Here is a 22,840-nt window from a genome sequence, read left to right as displayed (position 1 = left end):
AAAAAAAAAAAAGAAAAAGAAAGCTCAGGAGCCTGTGGACTGCACGGTGGGAGGCTTTATTTCACTGTGGCGGGGAGGGAGCCTAGACAAGGGGCGGCAGGCGGGGCAGGAGGGCTGGCACTCAGGCGGGGACGAGGCAGGGGAAGGGCTGCCCCCAGGCCTGTTGAGGAGAAACTGAGGCCGGCCCTGGTGGAGACCTAGCCCAGCGGGGTAAGGGGCAGGGGGAACTGGGTCTGAAGGAATGAGGGCCCCCTCCCTCTGGGCTTTCCTCCTGAGGGCCTTAGTCCCTCCTGCTGGCTGGACTGCACGACCCCCAATCCTTGCTCCCCCAACCCGGAGGAGGGGGCCAGACCAGGGAGGGCAGTGGACAGGGAGCCTGGGGGAGTTGGGGAGCGCAGGGCAGGGTCCACGGTGTGCAGAGGGGGTGCTGGCCACCTGGGCGGTCAGTTCCTGGCAGCAATGACCACAGAGAGCGCCACACCCCCCAAGGCAACAGCAGTCGCCCCAAACAGCCACTTCCATGGGATGGACTGTGGATAAAGAAGAGGGGAGAGAAGAGTGGAGGGAGGTCGAGGCTGACCTCTGGGACCTCAGCTGCCAGCCTCCCCACAAATCATTGCCTGACCATGCATTTCCCACTTCCTGGCAAACTCCTACTCATGCAGCAAAACCCAAATCAATTGGCCCCACTGGAGGGGCCCTGGAAGAGCCTCCATTCCCCACCCCGAGCCCTCCAGCTTGAGTTCCACCTTCTACTCCACTCATGAGCACAAAGGACTGAGGGCTCTCAGTGTCCCCTGCACCGCCCAGGATGACCCAGTCTCTGAGGACATCCACGTGTGCAGAGTAAAATTCCTCTGCTAGGCGTGCCATGCCCTGCATGCAGCCCCTGCCCATCCTCCTGTGCCCCAGCTTACCCAGGCACCCTTGCCAGGGCACTTGGCGGGCAGCCGGCTGGGGTTGCCCAGCATTTTCCGGTACAAGGCGGTCTCCGTGCTCCGCTGCGCCGCGTGCTTCTTCACCAGCTTCGAGAGCTCCGCGTGGATCGTCTGCGGGAGGCAGGGGAAGCTGAGAATATGCGGCGGCCAACCTGTCATCACTGGCGCTCTCCCCTTCTGGGACCCTAGGTCGTTTGGGTCCTGGGACCACTGAACATGAGGGGGTCCCATCTGCCCCTTTCTGGGCTTAGCAAAGTCAGGGATGCTGACCCCATCCCCCTAGGGAGCCAGTAGATGGCACAGAGCACAAGGTAGCCAGGAGACAAAAGGTTCTGGAAGGAAGGCCGCGGACACTGGCATGGGCCAGGCTGGCAGTGTGGCTGTCATAAGGGTCTTCACAAACTGACCAGGGCCCTTTAGGTATCTATCCCCTGCCACTGCTCAGATGGGAACACAACAGAGAGCCACAGCAAGGAAGACCTGGGGCAGACCATAAGAGGGACTTCCCAGCCGAGCAAGTCTCCAGGGCACCCCTGTCCTGCTCACCTTGTTGGAAGGTTCCAGCTTCAGGGCCGCCCTCAGGATGGGGATGGCCTCACTGTACTCCCCCTGCTGGGCCAGCACCTGTAGGGGGAAGAGGGTGGCATCACTCTGGACCCATACCTGGGCACCGCTGTCCTTCAAGAAACCCAGCCCAGGAGGTTGCAGTGATCCAAGATGATGCCACTACACTCCAGCCTGAGCAAAAGAGCGAGACTGCATCTCACAAACCAACCAACCAGCCTGGGCCAGGTGCGGTGGCTCACGCCTGTAATCCCAGCACTTTGGGAGGCCAAGGCGGTGGATCACAAGGTCAGGAGTTTGAGACCAGCCTGGCCAACATGGTGAAACCCCATCTCTACTAAAATATACAAAAAATTAACCAGGCATGGTGCTGGTATTACAGGAGTGAGCCACTCACTGCACCCAGCCTAATTACTTTTTTAATTTTAGAGACAGGGTCTCGCCACATTCCCCAGAATGGTTTCGAACTTCTAGGCTCAAGCGATCCACCTGCCTCAGTCTCTCAAAGTGCTGGGATTATAGGTGTGAGCCACCTTGTCCAGCCCTTAATTGTTTTATTTTTAAAATTTCTGTAGCAATGGAATGCACCATGCTGCCAAGGCTGGTCTTGAATTCCTGGGCTCAAATGATCCCCCTGCCTTGGCCTCCCAAAGTGCTGAGATTGCAGGTGTGAGCCACCACACCTGGCCCTGATGTTTCCAAAGCTTTGGCCACAGTGAATGGTTCAGGGCCGGCACGTGACCCAAGCGAGTCAATGAGATCCAGCCTGCACTATGCTGGTCCCAAAAGGAGATGAGTTGCTGAAGGGAGACGATGGAGCTGGGTGCGGTGGCTTACGTCTATAATTCCAGCACTTTGGGCTGGGAGGCTGAAGCAGACAGATCATTTGGGGTCAGGAGTTCAAGACCAGCCTGGCCAACATGGTGAAACCTCGTCTCTACTAAATATACAAAAATAGGGCCGGGCGCGGTGGCTCATGCCTGTAATCCCAGCACTTTGGGAGGCCGAGGCGGGCGGATCACAAGGTCAGGAGATCGAGACCATCCTGGTCAACATGGTGAAATCCCATCTCTACTAAAAATACTAAAAATTAGCTGGGCATGGTGGCGCGTGCCTGTAATCCCAGCTACTCAGGAGGCTGAGGCAGGAGAATTGCCTGAACCCAGGAGGCGGAGGTTGCGGTGAGCCGAGATCGCGCCATTGCACTCCAGCCTGGGTAACAAGAGCGAAACTCCGTCTCAAAAAATAAAAATAAAAATAAAAATAAAATAAGCCAGATGTACTCGCTTGAACCCAAGAGGCAGAAATTGCAGTGAGCCGAGATTGTGCCACTGCACTCCAGCCTGGGCGACAAAGAAAGATGCTGTCTCAAAAGAAAAAAAAAAAAGTGGCGGGGGGTAGAGGATGGAAGTCTGGAACTTTCCAGGGGAGAGGCAAAAACATCATGGTCACCCTGAGAGAGGAGCTGGTCCAAGAGGGAAGGTCGAAGCAGAGACACAGCCTCCTCACAATATCCGGCTATGCCTGAAGCCAGCTAATCCAAATGTGGCAGTTCCATGAGCCATCCATCCCTCCTTTCTGCCTGAATCTGAGTGGGTTTCTGTCACCTTCAGCCAGCAGGTCCAAACTTGTAAGAAGCTAAACAAGCAGCCGCTGCCGCTGCCCCCAGGAGGATGCTCCCCAAGGTGGAGCAAAGGCTTCAACACCAGGAACAGCATCTTCTCCCGCTTCATACCTCTCTGCAGAACTCTGCACACAACAGGTGCTTAATAAACCTCAGGGGCAGGGAGCCCCGCCTCAGGCTTTTCACAAACACGAGAGGTGAGCCAGTGTCTGTGCCTCAGTTTCCCTGGTTAACTGCTAAGAGGTACTGAAAGCCCCACTAGGGGTGGGGCTATGAGGATGAACAGAAAAGGGGGTGAGAACAAAGGTCAAGTCTGTGCAAGCCAGATTCACCCCTACGTTCTGCCAGGATTCTTTTTTCTGTTCTTTTGTTTTTGACACGGAGCCTCGCTCTGCTGCTGAGGCTGGAGTGCAGTGGTGTGATCAAGGCTCACTGCAGCGTGGCCCTCCAGGGCTCAAGCCATCCTCAGCCTCCAGAGCAGCTGGGACTACAGGGGCTTGCCCCCACACCCAGCTAATTTTTTTCATTTTTTTGGTGGAGACAGGGGTCTTCCTACATTGCCTGGGCTTGTCACAAATATCTGGGATCAAGAGATCCTCCTGTCTTGGCCTCCCAAAGTGCTGGGATCACAGGCATGAGCCATGAGGACTTTTACTGAGCACATACTATGTGCCTGGCCATTTGCAAGGTTGGAGATTCAGGAGTGAGCAAGACAGACCAAATCCCCACCTTCGAGTGGGCGAGATGGACAAGAGGCATGTCACCTCCACGGGCTGCCTGTTAGGAACATCTCAGGCAGTGGCCACTGCCTACGCAGGAGCCCTGAGGTGGAGAGAGCTTGGCCTAGACAGCAGAAAGGAAGAATGCTGGGTGGGATGGAGGGAAGCAGAAAGTGAGGTGGGAGAGGGGACAGCGGGAGAAGACCAGAGGACCCAAGGCCCCAAAGGCTGGGGCTAGGATTCTGCTTTTACTCTGAGGGAAAATGGGACCCATGAAGGGTTACATGTGAGGAGCTTTCAACGGTGGACCAAGCCAGGCACAGTGGCTCATGCGTACAATCCCAGCACACAGGGAGGCCGAGGTGGACAGATTACTTCAGGTCAGGAGTTCAAGACCAGCCTGGACAACATGATGAAACCCCGTCTCTACTAAAAATACAAAAATTCTCATGCTGTAGGACTGGCCCTAAAATAAATAAATAAAAAAAATAAAATAAAATAAAATTTAAAAATAAAATGGAAAGAGAGACAGAAGAGAAAAAAGAAAAAGAAAAAAGACAAACAAAAATTAGCCAGGGGCATAGTGGCGAATGCCTACAGTCCCAACTACTCGAGAGGCCGAGGCAGGAGAATTGCTTGAACCCGAGAAGTGGAGGCGGAGGTTGCAGTGAGCTGAGATCGCGCCACTGCACTCCAGCCTGGGAGACACAGCGAGACTCTCTTAAAAAACAAACAAACAAAAATAGCACACTGGACCAAAGGTGGGCGACCCAAGAGTCAAGGACTGAGTCTGGCTTCAGCCAATAAACTGCTGTGACCTAGACCACACTCCTGCACCCATCTGGGTCTCAGTTTCTCTATCTGCACCCCAGAGAGCTCGGCTGGCTAATACCTACGCCTTTCTCAGATGCAGGGTTGGAGACCAGCCCCTCTATCCCGGGCTGGGTGACCCAGCCTGGCAACCCGGCGTGGCCCACCTTGCCCTTGCGGAAGAGAGCCTTGATGTTGTCCGGCTGGTGCTCCAGTACAAGGCTGCAGGAGCGCAGGGCCGCGCGGTAGTGGTCCAGCTTCAGCTGCGAGGCCGCCAGGTTGTTCAGACACTTCACCTTCAACTGCAGGAGCTGTGCCTCCTCCTCGAATGTCATGTCCACTGTTGGGAGATAGTGCCCACCACGGCGGCTGTCACCACACCAACAGACCCCCAACCCCCTGCGGAAGCTGCCTTCTACCCCAGGGGAATGCAGGCCTCTCTGGCCTCAGTTTCCCCAACTTTAACCTGAGACCAAGGGCCGTGCTTTTCTGGGGCTCTCTGAGGAATCTACAACATGGAGCCTTAAGCAAGCAAGGGCCTGACCCATGGGGCATGTGGACTGGCCCTGTGTGCGGTCACCCCTGTCCTCACATCCACCTGCATTCTGTAACACTCCACTGGTCTGGGATAGACCATGAGTTGGCAATAGGCCCCTAGGTTAGGGTCAGCTGGGGATCTACCCAGATTCTGGGATATTCTAGAATGTTCTGAGTCTGAGGCTCTCTGGGACTAAAAGTTTCTGGCATGGAGAGTGGACACCTTCGCAGGGGAGGTGGTGGGGATCTGACCCGGCGGGCAGTCACCTTTGGCGCTGGAGGTGATGGCCTTGATGGCGAGGTCGTAGGAGTTGGCGGCCAGAACGAAGTCCGCCCGCTGGTAGTGGGCGTTGCCACACTCTCGCTTCCGGTTGGCCAGGGCCACGCGCTCCTGCCCCGTGAGCATCTCCAGGTCAGGCCCGTCCACAGCCGTCTTCAGGGTCACCTCCAGGCACAGGGCCGCGTGCGGGGGGATGTATGGGCTCCTGCTAGTGGGGTGGGGGCAGGCAGGGGCTGCACTCAGACCTGGTGACCCCCACATCTGCTGGGCTGGCTCAGAGGGAGTGAGCCTGACTCAAGACCCGGATCCATCTCCCTCCGCCCTCTGTCATTCCCTCCTCAGTGAAGTGCAGGGTGAGTGCCTGCTGCTGTGGAGCTATGGGACCCGATGAATGAGTTCCCCTCCCAAAGCCTCCGTTTTCCTCGTTTTTTAAGGGAAGGGTCTCACTGTGTCGCCCAGGCTGTAGTGCAGTGGCACAATCTTGGCTCACTGCAGCCTGGAAATCCTGGGCTCAAGTGATCCTCCTGCCTCAGTAGCTGGGACTATAGGCATGGACCACACCCAGCTAATTTTTAGCACTACACCCAAGTAATTTTCAAATTTTTTTGTATGGAGATGGGGTCTATATTGCTTGCGCTGGTCTGGAGAAAAAGGCCTCAAGCAATCCTCCTACCTCAACTTCCCAGAGTGCTGGGATTTCAGGTGTGAGCCACCTGACCCAGCCTGTTTGTCCTTCTAGAAAGTGGGTAGGTAGGCAGGGTAAGCTGAGGGGTATGCCCACTCCACCCGTCCCCTGCTGAGACCCTAAGGGTGGCCAGCTCTCACCTGCCTTGGGGGCCGTAGCAGTACTTGGAGTCAGCAGTGACCATGGCCGTCTCCCCTACGTCCATGAGTGGGACACTGAGATCCAGAGCCTGGGGTGTGCAGGGACAGCCAGCGGTCAGGCAGGCCCAGGCCCAGCGAGGCGCGCCCCTTGCCCCTGCCCTGTCCCGCCCCAGCCCGCACCTGGATGACATCGCAGTCGCCCAGGGTGAACACCAGCTCCGGCTCCTCCTGCACCCGTGTGCCGTTCTCCAGCGATGTCTGCAGATGCACGGTGACCACTTGGCCCTTGACTGGTCGGCTCGAACCTGGTGGCCCTGGGACCAGCGTCTTCTTCCTCAACAGCCCATTCCCTGCCGGGAGCCAGGGATATGCAGCCTGTCACAGGACAGCTCAAAACAGGCACCCGCTCCCCTGAGCCCTACCCTGAGCTCTGCCCACTTGCTGTCCCAGGGGAATGCAGGCCTCTCTGGCCTCAGTTTCCCCAACTTTAACCCGGGACCGAGGGCTGTGCTTTCCTGGGGCTCTCCCAAAGAATCTACAACGTGGCGCCTTAAACAAGCTAGGGCCTAAGCCATGGGGTGTGTGGACTGGCCCTGTGTGCGGTCACCCCTGTCCCCACATCCACCTGCATTCTACAACACTCCACTGGTCTGGGATAGACAATGAATCTGCAACAGGCCCTAGATTTGGGGCAGCTGGGGATCTACCCATATTCTGGGATATTCTAGAATGTTCTGAGTCTGATGCTATCTGGAGCTGCAAGTTTCTGGCACAGAGAATGGATACGAACTTCTGTTTCTGGCCCAACACTGGGGCACAAACCAAACCTCCAATGGCCACTCTGCCACCAGAGTGGGGGACCCCATGTGTGGGACACTGAGCAGGATAGGATACACTTCGGGGTGACGGTGCTGGTGCCAGGGACCAACACAGCAAACAATGGTTGGTCTGGTTGTTTTTTTTTTTTTTTAGAGACGGGGTTAGTGTTACAGTTCTTCTAGAATTTGTCTAGCAGGCTTTCTGGTTTTTGCCGGAAAGCCCCCAAAAATTATTCCAAAAAATAAATAAATAAATAAATAAAAAGGGACGGGGGTTTCACTATGTTGACCAGGTTGTTCTCAAACTCCTGATCTTGTGATCCACCCACGTTGGCCTCCCAAAGTGCTGGGATTATAAGCAGGAGCCACCATGCCCCATTTTTTTTTTTGTAAAGAAAATTGAGGGCTAGGCACAGTGGCTCACACCTGTAATCCCAACACTTTGGGAGGCCAAAGCCGGCAGATGACCTGAGGTGAGGAGTTCACCACCACCCTGGTCAAGATGATGAAACCTTGTCTCTACTAAAAATACAAAAAGTGGGGCACCACCATAGGGAGGGGTGAACAGGTTGGAAACGGAGCAGGTCAAAACTCCCGTGCTGATCAGTAGTGGGATTGTGCCTGTAAATAGCCACTGCACTCCAGCCTGGGCAACTTAGGGAAATCCTGTCTCTAAAAAAATAGAATAATGGCCGGGCACAGTGGCTCAAGCCTATAATCCCAGCACTTTGGGAGGCCGAGGCGGATGGATCACAAGGTCAAGAGATCGAGAACATCCTGGTCAACATGGTGAAACTCCTAAATGTCTCTACTAAAAATGCAAAAATTAGCTGGGTGTGGTGGCGTGCGCCTGTAGTCCCAGCTATTCGGGAGGCTGAAGCAGGAGAATTACTTAAACCCAGGAGACGGAGGTTGCGGTGAGCCGAGAGCGCGCCATTGCACTCTAGCCTGGGTAACGAGCAGAATTTCATCTCAAAAATAATAATAATAATAAAATAAAATAATAAAATAAAAAATAAATTAAGGCCGGGCGCGGTGGCTCAAGCCTGTAATCCCAGCACTTTGGGAGGCCGAGGCGGGTGGATCATGAGGTTGAGAGATCGAGACCATCCTCGTCAACACGGTGAAACCCCATCTCTACTAAAAATACAAAAAATTAGCTAGGCATGGTGGCACGTGCCTGTAATCCCAGCTACTCAGGAGGCTGAGGCAGGAGAATTGCTTGAACCTAGGAGGCGGAGGTTGTGGTGAGCCGAGATCGCGCCATTGCACTCCAGCCTGGATAACAAGAGCGAAACTCCATCTCAAAAAATAAAATAAAATAAATAAATAAATAAATAAATAAGCTGGGTCTGGTGGTGGGCACTTGTAATCCCAGGTAATGGGGAGGATGAGGCAGAGAATTACTTGAACCCAGGAGGTGGAGGGTGCAGTCAGCTGAGATTGTGCCACTGCACTCCAGCCTGGGTGACAGAGCGCGACTCCGTTTCAAAAAAAAAAAAAAAAAAAATGAGCTTGGCCAGGTTTCCAGCAATTTGAGAGGCCAAACTGGGAGGATCACAAGTTGAGACCAGCATCTGGGCAAAGTGGCGAGAACTCAGTCTCCCGACCATCCCCAAAAAGAAACAAAACCAAAGCCGAGAGAGGGTTGAAATCCTAGCCCTGAGATGCTTGGGCCTCAGTTTACCCAGCCGTGAAATGAGGTGCTCATGGGGCCCTTGGTTAGCAGATGCCCTGGGATACATGGTCTCTACCACAGCACCAAGTGTGCTGAATTTAGAAGTTAAGCAAAGGCCAGGTTCAGTGGCTCATGCCTGCAATCCCAGCACTTTGGGAGGCTGAGGTGAGAGGATTGCTTGAAACCAAGAGTTTGGGGCCAGCCTGGGCAACACAGTGAGACCCTGTCTCTACAAAAATTTAAAAATGGCCAGGCAGCCAGGTGCGGTGGCTCAAGCCTGTAATCCCAGCACTTTGGGAGGCTGAGACGGGTGGATCACAAGGTCAAGAGATCGAGACCATCCTGGCCAAGGTGAAACCCCGCCTCCACTAAAAATACAAAAAATTGGCTGGGCATGGTTGTGCGTGCCTGTAATCCCAGCTACTCAGGAGGCTAAGACAGAATTGCCTGAACCCAGGAGGCGGAGGTTGCGGTGAGCCGAGATCGTGCCATTGCACTCCAGCCTGGGAAACAAGAGCAAAATTCTGTCTCAAAAAAAAAAAAAAGGAAAAAAAAAAAAAATGGCCAGGCACAGTGGCTCACACTCGTAATGCCAGTACTTTGGAAGGCTGAGGCAGGAGGATCACTTGAGATCAGGAGTTTGAGTCCAGCCTAGCTAACATGGTGAGACCCTTTCTCCAATAAAAATTAAAAAATTAGGGGCCAGGCTCAGTGGCTCATGCCTGTAATCCCAGCACTTTGGGAGGCTGAAGTGGATGGCTCACCTGAGGTCAGAAGTTCGAGAGCAGCCTGGCCAACATGGTGAAACCAAAAATACAAAATTTAGCCGGGCGTGATGACAGGAGCCTGTAATCCCAGCTACTCGGGAGGCTGAGGCAGGAGAATCACTTGAACCCAGGAGGCAGAGGTTGCAGTGAGCCAAGATCACGCCATTCCAGCCTAGGCAACAAGAGTGAAACTCCGTCTCAAAAAAAAAATTAGCTGGGCATGATAGTGGGTACCTGATGTCCCAGCTACTCAGGATGCTGAAGCAGAAGAATCACTTCTGATTCAGGGAGGTAGAGATTGCAGTAAACTGAGATCGCACCACTGCACTCCTGCCTGGGCAACAAAGCAAGACTGTCTCAAAAAACAAAATAGCCGGGCATGGTGGCTCACACCTGTAATCCTAGCACTTTGGGAGGCCCAGGTGGGTGGCTCACCTGACGTCAGGAGTTCAAGACCAGCCTGGCCATCATGGTGAAACCCCATCTTAGAAAAAGACAAAAAACAAAAAACAAAAACAAAATAAAGTTAAACAGAGCTGAACAGCTTATAAACAAAAGCTGCCTCTCGTGTCCCCAGCAATCACGGGAATGACCATAGCTAATACCCTCACAAACACCCGGATAACCCCACAGTGACGATCCCTCGTCATCCCAGGAAAGCACTGGAGTGACTGCTGCCAGCACCACCCCGTGAAAGCAGCAAATGGAGGTGCAGAGGGTAGATAACCCAGCCGGGGACACACAGCCCTACCCCTTCTTTGCAGTGCTACCAAGGTATCCACAAAACACTATCTTAACAAAGCAAGGGCTACGTGGGTCTGAGGTGCTCTGCAGTCCCTCCTGTTCCCACATTTACCTGAGTTCTGTAATACACCATTGGCCTACAGTATTTCTTTTTTTTGACACAGAGTTTCATTCTTGTTGCCCAGGCTGGAGTGCAATGGTGCAGTCTCAGCTCACTGCAACCTCTACCTCCTGGGTTCCAGTGATTTTCCTGCCTCAGCCTCCCAAGTGGCTGGGATTACAGGCACACGCCACCATGCCCAGCTAATTTTTTGTATTTTTAGTAGAGACAGGGTTTCACCTTGTTGACCAGGATGGTCTCGATCTCTTGACCTCATGATTCACCTGCCTCGGCTTCCCAAAGTGCTGGGATTACAGGCTTGAGCCAGCGCGCCCAGCTGTTTTTTTTTTTTTTTTTAAGAGACAGGGTTTTGGCCGGGCGCAGTGGCTCAAGCCTGTAATCCCAGCACTTTGGGAGGCCGAGGCAGGTGGATCATGAGGTCAAGAGATCAAGATCATCCTGGTCAACATGGTGAAACCCTGTCTCTACTAAAAATACAGAAAATTAGCTGGGCATGGTGGCGTGTGCCTGTAATCCCAGCTACTCGGGAGGCTGAGGCAGGAGAATTGCCTGAACCCAGGAGGCGGAGGTTGCGGTGAGCCAAGATCGCGCCACGGCACTCCAGCCTGGGTAACGAGTGAAACTCCGTCTCAAAAAAAAAAAAAAAAAAAAAAAAAAAAAAAAAAAAAGAGACAGGGTTTTACCATGTTGGCCAGGCTGGTCTCGAACTGCTGACCTCAAGCAATCCACCCGCCTCGGCCTCCCAAAGTACTGGGATTACAGGCATAAGCCACTGCACCCGGCCTGTTTATTTGCTTTTCTTTGCTTGCTCTGTCACCCAGGCTGGAGTGCAATGGCACAATCAGTTCACTGCAACCTCCGTCTCCTGAGTTCAAGCGATTCCCCTACCTCAGCCTCCCAAGTAGCTGGGCTACAGGTGTGTGTCACCACCCCTAGCTAAGTTTTGCATTTTTAGTAGAGACAGGGTTTCACCATGTTGGCCAGGCTGGTCTCCAATTCCTGACTTCAGGTGATCTGCTGCCACCTCAGCCTCCCAAAGAGCTGGGATTATAGGTGTGAGCCACCATGCCCGTCCCACAGTGTTGCTGTAAGGATGAAATTAAATGATATATAGGCTTGGCACAAAAATCAGTACTCAGTAAATAATACCTGGTGTTATTTTTATTTTTTTTAGGACAAAGTCTTGCTCTGTTACCCAGGCTGGAGAGCAATGGTAGTTGTGTTATTTTTAGAAGTAGTAAGATTTTTAGCCAGGCACTGTGGCTCACACCTGTAATCCCAGCACTTTGGGAGGCCGAGGCAGGTAGATCACTTCAGATCAGGAGTTCAAAACCAACCTGGCCAACACGGTGAAACCCCATCTCTGCTAAAAATACAGAAAAAAAAAGTCCAGGCATAGTGGCTCACGGCTATAATCCCAGCACTTTGGGAGGCCGAGGTGGGTGGATCACAAGGTCAAGAGATCAAGCCCATCCTGGCCAACACGGTGAAACCCCATCTCTACTAAAAATACAAAAATGGTTGGGCATGGTGGTACACACCTGAAATCCCAGGTAGTTGGGAGGCTGAGGCAGGAGAATTGCTGGAACCTGGGAGGCGGAGGTTGCAGTGAGCCTAGATTGCGCCACTGCACTTCAGCCTGGAGACAGAGTAAAACTCCATCTCAAAAAAAATAAAAATAAACAAAAAAAATTTAGCCAGGTTCAGTGGTGGGAGCCAGTAATCCCAGCTACTTGGGAGGCTGAGGCAGGAGAATCACTTAAACCTGGAAGGCATGGGCCAGGCGCGGTGGCTCAAGCCTGTAATCCCAGCACTTTGGGAGGCCGAGGCGGGTGGATCACGAGGTCGAGAGATCGAGACCATCCTGGTCAACATGGTTAAACCCCGTCTCTACAAAAAATACAAAAAAACTAGCTGGGCGTGGTGGCACATGCATGTAATCCCAGCTACTCAGGAGGCTGAGGCAGGAGAATTGCCTGAGCCCAGGAGGCGGAGGTTGCGGTGAGCCAAGATCGCGCCATTGCACTCCAGCCTGGGTAACAAGAGCGAAACTCCATCTCAAAAAAAAAAAAAAAAAAAAAAAAACAAAAAAAAACCTGGAAGGCAGAGGTTGCAGTGAGCTGACATTGCACCACTGCTTCCAGCCTAAGTGACAGAGCAAGACTCCATCTCAAAAAAAAAAAGAGAAGTCGCTAAGATTTTTATCAGTAGTGGTAGTGATATTTAGTAATATTACTGTTTAGGGCCAGGCACGGTGGCTCACACCTATAATCCCAGCACTTTGGGAGGCCGAAGCGGGTGGATCACAAGGTCAAGAGATCGAGACCATCCTGGTCAACATGGTGAAACCCCGTCTCTACTAGAAATACAAAAAATTAGCTGGGCATGGTGGCACATGCCTCTAATCCCAGCTACGCAGGAAGCTGAGGCAGGAGAATTGCCTGAACCCAGGAGGCGGAGGTTGCGGTGAGCCGGGATCGCGCCATTGCACTCCAGCCTGGGTAACAAGAGCGAAACTCCATCTCAAAATAAAAAAATAAATAAAAGTAATATTACTGTTTCATCCGTGTCAATATGATTGGATGGCATTGCTACAGTATTGTTTGCACAATTAATAGTGGTAATGACGTCTTATGATTTGCATGGCACCAGCGTTATTTTGGATGTTAGATATCAGTACTACACCCGGCAGGACGACTTTCACAGAATACTCCCATTCCCCTTGTTTTCAGGTGCTGTGATGGGGTATGCTGGGCAGAACATGTGCGAGTTCCCCTAGTTTTCTTCTTGTAGGATTTCTCTGAGCATTTACAATGAGTACTGTGAACCGACCAGAAGGCTGAACAGAATAACATTCCGCTGATCTACTTGACCCCAGGACACAATTTTGTTTTTGGAGGTGGGGTCTTGCTGTGTTGCCCAGACTGGCATGCACCCAGGACACATTTTATTTTATTTTTTTTTTGAGATGGAGTTTCGCTCTTGTTGCCCAGGCTGGAGTGCAATGGTGCGATCTCGGCTGACCGCTACCTCCACCTCCCGGGTTCAAGCGATTCTTCTGCCTCAGCCTCCCAAACAGCTGGGACTACAGGCATGCGCCACCACACCCAGCTAATTTTTGTATTTTTGGTAGAGATGGGATTTCACCATGTTGGTCAGGCTGGTCTCAAACTTCTGACCTCATGATCCACCTGCCTCAGCCTCCCAAAGTGCTGGGATTATAGGCGTGAGCCACCACGCCTGGCGTAGGATACATTTTTCAGAGCACAAACCTGTGTCACACAAACACCAAAAAAAGATGCACTGATAGGGTTAGGAGCTGCCAGCACCTGGTGTGCTGGCTGTGTGGCTCTGGGCAGGTGACTCAGCCTCTCTGAGCCACTGTTGGCAGATCTGGGAAACAGGGACACAGTACGTTGTGCACGTGTGTGAGTCAATGAATGAGGTACATCAACGTGAAGCATCTCCAGTAGTTGCCTCTGGCTGGCGATCATGGTGGTGACCACGTGACTTCCAACCCTCACAGCACAGATGGGGAAATGGGGCTCAGGGGACGAGAGGGCCAGGGCCAAGGTCACCCCGATCCACCCTTGCTCCTTACCCAGAATGTCCAGCCACTCTTCCGGGGCCGGGGCCGGGGCAGGCTCGGGCTCCATGGCAGCCAGGAACTCTCGGGCCAGGGCCCCAGGCTGCTCAGCTTCCTCTGCCAGGGGTTGTCCCATGTCCTCCAGCGGTGGCAGCTCACTCAGGTCATCTTCCTCCTCCTCTTCCTCCTCCTCTTCCTCCTCCCCCTCAGCATCCTCAACCCCATCCAGCACCTCAAAGTCCTCGAGAGGTGGGACCCCCGCGGGCGGCGGGGCAGAGGGCTCAGAGGGTTCAGCACACGACGCCATGCTGCTGGGGGGACGGGAACTGGCCCTGGAAGTGGAGGGCAGAGATGTGGGTAAGACTCCTACACAGCCCCTCAAAGTCCTCACTGTACCCATTCCCCACACTGCCAATCACTTTCTGTGTAACTCAGGGACTCCAAGCCTCAGTTTCCTCATCTATACATTGGGTAGAACCACCCCAGCTTGTTGGGAGAAATTAACCCAGGCATCAAGCCTTTGGCATCAGGCTCAAACAGTGTTAGCCATTATTAGAGCTAATTATTATTTAATGTTTACAAATACTCCAGGAAGTCGGGAACATTCCCCTTCCCATTTTACAGAACAGGAAACAGGCCAGAGGGGCAAAGCCGTTTACCCAAGGTCACAGAGAAAGCCAATGGCCAAGGGAGGATTTGAACCTGGGGCTTCGGGCCCTGTGGTTTTGCCTGACTATATGCTAAGTCAGGGGTGCTGGGATTTTTGTGGAGAGGACAGCTTCTGAGGACTCAGGGAAGCCATTTTTAGAGCCTCTGGGGCCACTGAGGGAATTGAACCTTTTACTAGGGGCTCCCACCTCCAGCCTCTTCTCCAAACAGGAGACCCTTCCCAAGACCACCAACAGTAACCACCCAGAAACCCTGAGCATGTTTCCTCTCATGCTCTCAATCTAAAACTAACCCCCACAACCCCTACCTCAGAGACCCTGGCCCAAACCCCTCCCTAGGAGTCCGACCCCCTCAAAGCAGCCTCCTTCCCAGCAGTGGTCGAGGTCCCGCCGCGTTCTACAGCCTCCTCCTTGCCCCAGGCCTCCTGAACCAACAACCTAACCCTCTGTCCCCCAGGCCTCAAGCTCAGCAGCGTGTGGCACAGCCATCAAACCAGTCCGCAGCATCCCCTCCTCAGCCCTCACCTGCCTGCTCCTCCCGGGCGCGGGCCCCACTTTCTGAGACCCTCCCAGGCCCCACCCCCACAATCCCCCGCGCCCGCGCAATTCGGCCTCCCCTCCCACCCCCCGCCCCAACTACCACCGCCCCCAGCCCGGGCCAGCTCTCCCCACAGCCGCTCTGTCGCGCCGTAAACACTCTAGTGTCCCCAGACGCCCCCCCCTTCTCGATCCCATAACACCCCACGCCCTCCTGACGCCCCACAGCCCGGCCGGGCCCTCCTTCAAGCCCCGACCCAGGGCCCCCAACGTCCCACGCCTGTCTGACGCCACCAGTCTGGGGCACCCGACCCCCGCACGCCTCGGGCGCCCCTGGCCCTGCACGCCTGCGTAGGGAAGCCCCCACTGGATTTCCCCTCGCCTCCACGACCCCCATCCCCGGCCACCCCAGGCTGGCCGCGACCCCTCGGGCACCCGCGACCCCCGTGTGGCCCCAGGCTCGCCGCCCCCGCGGCGCCTCGCCCCGCCCATCGGCCGCAGCCCCCTGCGCGCTGGCCCCCGGACCAGCCCAGGCCAGGGCAGCGCCCCAGCCGACAAGGCGCCCCCGGCGCCGTAGGACACTTGCCTCTGGCTCCGGGACCCCCACCTGGGGTCCTGCGCCCCCCTCCCCGCCCCCAGCGGCGGCCGCCGCGCCTCGGGAACCAGGTTCAGCCGCTCGGCTCCGCCTCTGCGTGCCCATTGGCCGCCGTTGCCGCGACTTCCGCGCCCATTGGCTCGTGCAGACATCCGTTCCGGGAGTTGGCACCTCCCACTTCCTGCTTGGCTCCGCGGGACGTTCTTAAAGGGACCAGAGCCTCCGGGCCGCTTGGGCAGGGGCAGGAGACCCTCGGCTGGACCTCAACACGTGTCAGTGTCTTGCAGCCTGTGCGATTCCCGGCTCTCCTCTGAGCTTCATCCTGATCATCTGCGAAATGGGCATAAATACCCCATCTGTGCACTCTCACCTTAGGGTCTGTTGGGGGCACAGCACTAAATGCTATTTCCTTAAAGAGTTCCGGCAGGGCAGCTCTGGGGTTGCTGATGACCTAACCTGAAGCCCTAGTTACAGAAGAGGACCTGAGGTCCTGAGGGAGAGTGACGTGCCCAAGGGCGTGCAGAAACCTCCCTCCCATCCCCCACCCGGTTTACTGTCCAGAAGGTTGTGTGGTGAATACAGGAGGCACTCAATTACGGCTGGGCAGGCGACTGAGCCCGCAGGGCCACTGGGAAGAGTTCATCCTCCATGCACTCTGCTGAAGGATGACAAGATGCCCACATCCCAGGGAGAAGGCAGCATCTTTGATTACCTAAGTTTTTATGGATATTGTTTTGAAACGGGGGCACTTCTCCCTCCTTCACTCAGTTTTATTTCCTTCCTAGCAGTTACTCCCATCCAGAATTATCTTGTCATTTTTTTGGTCTGTGGTTGGAGGGGGCACCTCCCACTCTACTCCTCTACTCCATCGTGGCAGAGATTTTTGCTTGTTTTGTACCTAGCACCTCCCTGAACCATGCCTGGCATCTATGGAAGCTCAATAAATGGATGGACGGATGGATGGGTGGATGAATGAATGAGTCAGACACTGGCTTTGGGAAGTAGCTATCATGGAGGTGGTAACGGGCTTTTTGGAGATAACTTCTCAGGTTGCGGCCGGGCGCGGTGGCTCAAGCCTGTAATCCCAGCACTTTGGGAGGCCGAGGCGGGTGGATCACAAGGTCAAGAGATCGAGACCATCCTGGTCAACATGGTGAAACCCCGTCTCTACTAAAAATACAAAAAAAATAGCTGGGCATGGTGGTGCGTGCCTGTAATCCCAGCTACTCAGGAGGCTGAGGCAGGAGAATTGCCTGTACCCAGGAGGCGGAGGTTGCGGTGAGCCGAGATCGCGCCATTGCACTCCAGCCTGGGTAACAAGAGCGAAACTCCGTCTCAAAAAAACAAAAACAAACAAAAAAAAAAAACTTCTCAGGTTGGAGTTCCTAGGTTGCCTCCTACAGGAAGCCCTCCCAGACCTTTCCAAGGCAACACCAGGGGCCTCATTTGGCTGTCTTGGCACAATAAAGTCGATGAACCTCCACTTCATAACTAGTTTACTTGTTTTTATTCATTTATTTTGAGACAGAGTCTTGCTCTGTCACCAGGCTGGAGTGCAGTGGTGCAATCTCAGCTCACTGCAACCTCTGCCTCCCGGGTTCAAGCAATTCTCCTGCCTCAGCCTCCTAAGTAGCTGGGACTACAGATGCGCACCACCACACACAGCTAATTTTTATATATATATATATTTTTTGAGACGGAGTTTCGCTCTTGTTACCCAGGCTGGAGTGCAATGGCGCGATCTCGGCTCACCGCAACCTCCGCCTCCTGGGCTCAGGCAATTCTCCTGCCTCAGCCTCCTGAGTAGCTGGGATTACAGGCACGCGCCACCACGCCCAGCTAGTTTTTTGTATTTTTAGTAGAGACGGGGTTTCACCATGTTGACCAGGATGGTCTCGATCTCTTGACCTCGTGATCCACCCGCCTCGGCCTCCCAAAGTGCTGGGATTACAGGCTTGAGCCACCGCATCCGGCCTTAATTTTTGTATTTTTAGAATTTTTAGAGACAGGGTTTCGCTATGTTGGCCAGGATGGTCTCGCACTCCTGACCTCATGATCCATCCCCCTTGGCCTCCCAAACTAGTTTACCTATATCTCTGCCTTTTTTTTTTTTCTTATTTTATTTTTTTTGATAGGGCCTTACTTTGAAACCCAGCCTGAAGTGCAGTGGCACAATCTCAGATGACTGCAACCACCTCAACCTCCTGGGCTCAAGCGATCCTCCTGCCTCAAGCCTTCTGAGTAGCTGGGACGACAGGTGCGCCATCATGTACAGCTAATATTTATATTTTTTTGTAGAGATGGGGTTTCCCTATGATGCCCAGGCTGGTCTAAAACTCCTGAGCTCGAGCAATCCTCGAATTTTGGCTTCCCAAAGTGTTGGGATTTCAGGTGTGAGCCACTGCCTTGCTGACCTCTGCCTTGCCCGCTACACTGGAAGAGCCCTAAAGCCTGGGTACGCTTTGCTGTTTCTCATCGTTGTATCTCTGAGGCTTGCACAGTGCCTGGCACAAAACGTAGTAGTGGAGTCTCAGGGAAGTCACTGAGGAAGGAAGGAAGGAAGGCTGGATGGCCAGAAAAGGCGGTAACACAGCAGAGCTATGTACGAAATCACCTAGGGGGCTGGGCACAGTGGCCCACGCCTGTAATCCCAGTACTCTGGGAGGCCAAGGTGGGTGGATCACCTGAGGTCAGGCGTTCAAGACCAGCCTGGTCAACATGGCAAAACCTCATCTCTACTAAAAATGCAAAAATTAGCCTGGCGTGATGGTGTGCACCTGTAGTCCCAGCTACTCGGGAGGCTGAGGCAGGAAAATTACTTGAACCCAGCAGGTAGAGGTTGTGGTGAGCCAAGATCACGCCACTGCTCTCCAGCCTGGGTGACAAAGCGAGAGCCTTCCTCTACAGAATATTTACTTATTTATTTGAAGACACCGTCTCCCTCTGTCTTTCACATAGAATGCAATGAAGCTATCTGGGCTCACTGCAACCTCTGCCTTCCAGGTTCAAGCAATTCTCCTGCCTCAGCCTCCTGAGTAGCTGGGATTACAGGTGCACACCACCACACCCAGCTAATTTTCTTTTGTATTTTTAGTAGAGACAGGGTTTTATCATGTTAGTCAGGCTGGTTTTGAACTCCTGATCTCGTGATCTGCCTGCCTCAGCTTCCCAAAGTGCTGGAATTACAGGTAGGAGCCACCACGCCCAGCCTCTACAGAAAATTTAAAAATGAAGTTCCAGCTAAATGGAAGGCTGAGGTGGGAGGGATCCCTTGAAGCCAGGAGGTCAAGGCTACAGTGAGTTATGATCCAGGCTCTGAACTGCGACCTCAGCAACAAGGCAAGACACTGTTTCTGAAATAAGAATAGGCTGTGAGCGGTGGCTCAAGCCTGTAATCCCAGCACTTTCGGAGGCCGAGGCAGGTGGATCACGAGGTCAACAGATCGAGACCATCCTGGTCAACATGGTGAAACCCCGTCTCTACTAAAAACACACAAAGTCAGCTGGGCATGGTGGCGCGTGCCTGTAATCCCGGCTACTCAGGAGGCTGAGGCAGGGGAATTGCCTGAACCCAGGAGGCAGAAGTTACGGTGAGCCGAGATCGTGCCATTGCCCTCCAGCCTGGGTAACAAGAGCGAAACTCTGTCTCAAAAAAAAAAAAAAAAAAAGAATAATAATTACTATTATAAATAAACAATGAGCTACTAAAATAAACTACAAAATAATACTACCGACAATAATAATAATGGCTAGCACTCATTGAAGAGGTATTTGCAGGCAAACATTTTACCTATATTTACTCTTCCCTTATAAAACAAATACTCAGCCAGGTGCAGAGGCTCACACTTGTAATCCCAGCACTTTGGGAAGCCAGGTGGGTGGATCACCTGAGGTCAGGGGTTGGAGACCAGCCTGGCCAACATGGTGAAACCCCATCTCTACTAAAAGTACAAAAATACAAAAAGCCGGATGTGGTGGCAGGTGCCTGTAATCCCAGCTACTTGGGAGGCTGAGGCAGGAGGTAGAGGTTGCAGCAAGCCGAGACTGCACCGTTGCGCTCCAGCCTGGACGACAGAGTGAGACTCAATCTCAACAACAACAACAACAACAACAACAACAACAACTACTCTACTTGGAGGCCATATCATTGGCTGCGCGCAGCGTTGCAATTGTTGCGTCTTCCTGGTGTACTGAAACATTCTCTTTTTAAAGTTTTTGAGATGGAGTCTTGCTCACTGTAGCCTCTGCCTCTTGGGTTCAAGTGATTCTCCTGCCTCAGCCTCCTGAGTAGCTGGGATAACAGGCACCCACCACCATGCCTGGCTAAGTTTTTTTTTTTTTTTTTTTTGAGACGGCGTTTCGCTCTTGTTACCCTGGCTGGAGTGCAATGGCGCGATCTCGGCTCACCGCAACCTCCGCCTCCTGGGTTCAGGCAATTCTCCTGCCTCAGCCTCCTAAGTAGCTGGGATTACAGGCACGCGCCACCACGCCCAGCTAGTTTTTTGTATTTTTAGTAGAGACGGGGTTTCACCGTGTTGACCAGGATGGTCTCGATCTCTCGACCTCGTGATCCACCCGCCTCGGCCTCCCAAAGTGCTGGGATTACAGGCTTGAGCCACCGCGCCCAGCTTAAGTTTTGTATTTTTAGCAGAGAAGGGGGATTTCGCCATGTTGGCCAGGCTGGTCTCGAACTACTGACCTCAGGTGATCCACCTGCCTTGGCCTCTCAAAGTGTGGGGATTGCAGGCGTGAGCCATCTTGCCCAGCCATGTTTTCTTTCTTTCTTTCTGACATGGGGTCTAGCTGTGTGGCCCAGGCTGGAGTGCAGTGGCACATGCAGTTGAGTGCAGTGACTCACTGCAGCCTCAACCACCCAAGCTCAAACAATCCTCCCAGCTCAGCCTCCCCAATAGCTTCGACTACAGGTGTGCACCACCATACCCAGCTACTTTTTACATTTCTTTTCTTTTCTTTTTTTTTTTTTTTTTGAGACGGAGTTTCGCTCTTGTTACCCAGGCTGGAGTGCAATGGCGCGATCTCGGCTCACCGCAACCTCCGCCTCCTGGGCTCAGGCAATTCTCCTGCCTCAGCTTCCTAAGTAGCTGGGATTACAGGCACGCGCCACCATGCCCAGCTAGTTTTTTGTATTTTTAGTAGAGACGGGGTTTCACCATGTTGACCAGGATGGTCTCGATCTCTCGACCTTGTGATCCACCCGCCTCGGCCTCCCAAAGTGCTGGGATTACAGGCTTGAGCCACCGTGCCCGGCCTACTTTTTACATTTCTATTGTTTGTAGAGACGGAGTCTTGCTAAGTTGCTCAGGCTGGTCTTGAACTCCCGACCTCAGGTGATCCGCCCGCCTTGGCCTCGAAAGTGCTGGAATTACAGGCATGAGTCACCACTCATGGCTCCATCTTTGTTTTTTAACTAGGGCGTTTGATCTATTGGTATCTAATGTAATGACGGACATACCTAGACATAAACCTGCCTCTGAGATGGTTTTTCTCTTTCTTACCTGCTGTATCCTCCTTTCTCCTTTATTGCCTTCGTCAGGATTGGTAAGACTCTCTTTATCTTCATTTTATTTTATTTTATTTTTATTTTTTGAGATGGAGTCTTGCTCTGTTGCCCAGGATGGAGTGCAGTGGGCGGTTTCAGCTCACTGCAAGCTCTGCCTCCCAGATTCAAGTGATTCTCCTGCCTGAGTCTCCTAAATAGCTGGGATTACAGTCACCCGCCACCACACCTGGCTAATTTTTGTTTTTTTGGTAGAGACAGGGTTTCACCATGTTGGCCAGCCTGATCTGGAACTCCTGACCTCATGATCTGCCCGCCTCAGCCTCCCAAAGTGCTAGGATTACAGGTGTGAGTCACTGTACCCAGCCCCCACTGAGCTTCTAGTCCAGCCAGGGGAGCTGGATATTAACCAAACAATGACGCAGGTAAGTATTTAATTGCAACTATGACCAGTACTATGTGCAAAATGAAGGCTGGAGTGGTGGCTCACACTTGTAATCCTCACACTGTGGGAGGCTGAGGCAGGAGGAACACGAGGTCAAGAGATCAAGACCATCCTGGTCAACATGGTGAAACCCCGTCTCTACTAAAAATACAAAAATTGGCTGGGCATGGTGGCGCACGCCTGTAGTCCCAGCTACTCAGGAGGCTGAGGCAGGAGAGTTGCCTGAACCCAGGAGGCAGAGGTTGCGGTGAGCCGAGATCGCGCCATTGTACTCCAGCCTGGGTAACAAGAGCGAAACTCCGTCTCAAAAAAATAAATAAATAAAATAAAAAATAAATAAAAAGGAAAGGAAACGGGAAACAGTGGCAGAGAAAGTCTTCCAGTTCCCAATCCCGACCTCACAATGTCCCCATCTCTGGGCAGACTGAATGTTCCCTTAACTTTCTATCCTATCCCTTCATCACACAAAAAAACATTTTCTTGTCTCCAGTCCAGTGTGTACATCAGGGGCCAGCCATGTCCCTTTTGGCCTAATCTATAGCCCCCACTCATCTAAGACCCTTATAAATGTTTCCTGGCTTCCATAAAAGCCCCAATGCTCCATTGAAAGTTTTGGTTTTGGCCTGGTGCAGTGGCTCATGTCTGTAATTCCAGCACTTTGGGAGGCCGAGATGGGCAGATGATTTGAGGTCATGAGTTCGAGACCATCCTGGCCAACATGGCTAAATCCTGTCTCTACCAATATAAAAATTAGCCAGGCGTGGTGGCACATGCCTGTAATCCCAGCTACCCAGGAGGCTGAGGCAGGAGAATGGCTTGAACCCAGAAGGGGGAGATTGCGGTGTGCTGAGATCATGCCACTGCACTCCAGCCTGGGTCACAGAATGAGACTGTCTCAAAAACCAAAATGAAACAAAACAAAAAACAGGCCGGGCACAGTGGCTCATGCCTGTAATGCCAGTACTTTGGGAGGCCAAGGCGGGAGGATCACCTGAGGTCAGGAGTTCAAGACCAGCCTGACCAACGTGGAAAAACCCCATCTCTACTAAAAAAAAAAAACCCTGCA

The 22,840-nt window shown here is 53.1% G+C and overlaps 1 protein-coding gene and 1 non-coding gene across 3 annotated transcripts; one reads left to right on the top strand and one right to left on the bottom strand.

The window, feature by feature from the left end:
* Positions 1-40: 40 nt before the first annotated feature.
* On the bottom strand, positions 41-15,913 carry FKBP8 (FKBP prolyl isomerase 8). 2 transcript variants are annotated; one of them, XM_039466829.2, is made up of 9 exons: positions 15,803-15,913; positions 14,027-14,343; positions 6,478-6,647; positions 6,298-6,386; positions 5,460-5,680; positions 4,823-4,995; positions 1,485-1,562; positions 918-1,049; positions 41-530 (listed from the first exon to the last, which is right to left on the bottom strand). In XM_039466829.2, exons 2-9 carry the CDS (start codon positions 14,316-14,318, stop codon positions 444-446), a joined length of 1,242 nt encoding a protein of 413 aa, XP_039322763.2. In that variant the 5' UTR covers positions 14,319-14,343; positions 15,803-15,913; the 3' UTR covers positions 41-443. The 2 variants fall into 2 exon arrangements, with proteins under 2 accessions (XP_039322763.2, XP_039322764.2); XM_039466830.2 differs by having other exon boundaries at positions 5,460-5,677.
* Positions 7,279-7,340, top strand: LOC120362870 (U7 small nuclear RNA). The gene has a single exon (XR_005578664.1). It is a non-coding gene; the product is annotated as a U7 small nuclear RNA (small nuclear RNA).
* Positions 15,914-22,840: the final 6,927 nt, after the last annotated feature.

Source organism: Saimiri boliviensis, chromosome 14, assembly GCF_048565385.1.
Source record: "Saimiri boliviensis isolate mSaiBol1 chromosome 14, mSaiBol1.pri, whole genome shotgun sequence".
Classification (NCBI taxonomy): Eukaryota; Metazoa; Chordata; class Mammalia; order Primates; family Cebidae; genus Saimiri; species Saimiri boliviensis.
This window is presented reverse-complemented; position numbering and strand designations above follow the sequence as displayed.

Coding starts and splice junctions, on each gene's coding strand:
- FKBP8 (XM_039466829.2), bottom strand. CDS start 14,318: ATGGCGTCGTGTGCTGAACCCTCTGAGCCCTCTGCCCCGCCGCCCGCG. Junction 5,681..6,297: donor TGCTACGGCCCCCAAGGCAG/GTGAGAGCTGGC, acceptor CCACCCCACTAG/CAGGAGCCCATACATCCCCC. Junction 531..917: donor GCCCTGGCAAGGGTGCCTGG/GTAAGCTGGGGC, acceptor CTTTATCCACAG/TCCATCCCATGGAAGTGGCT.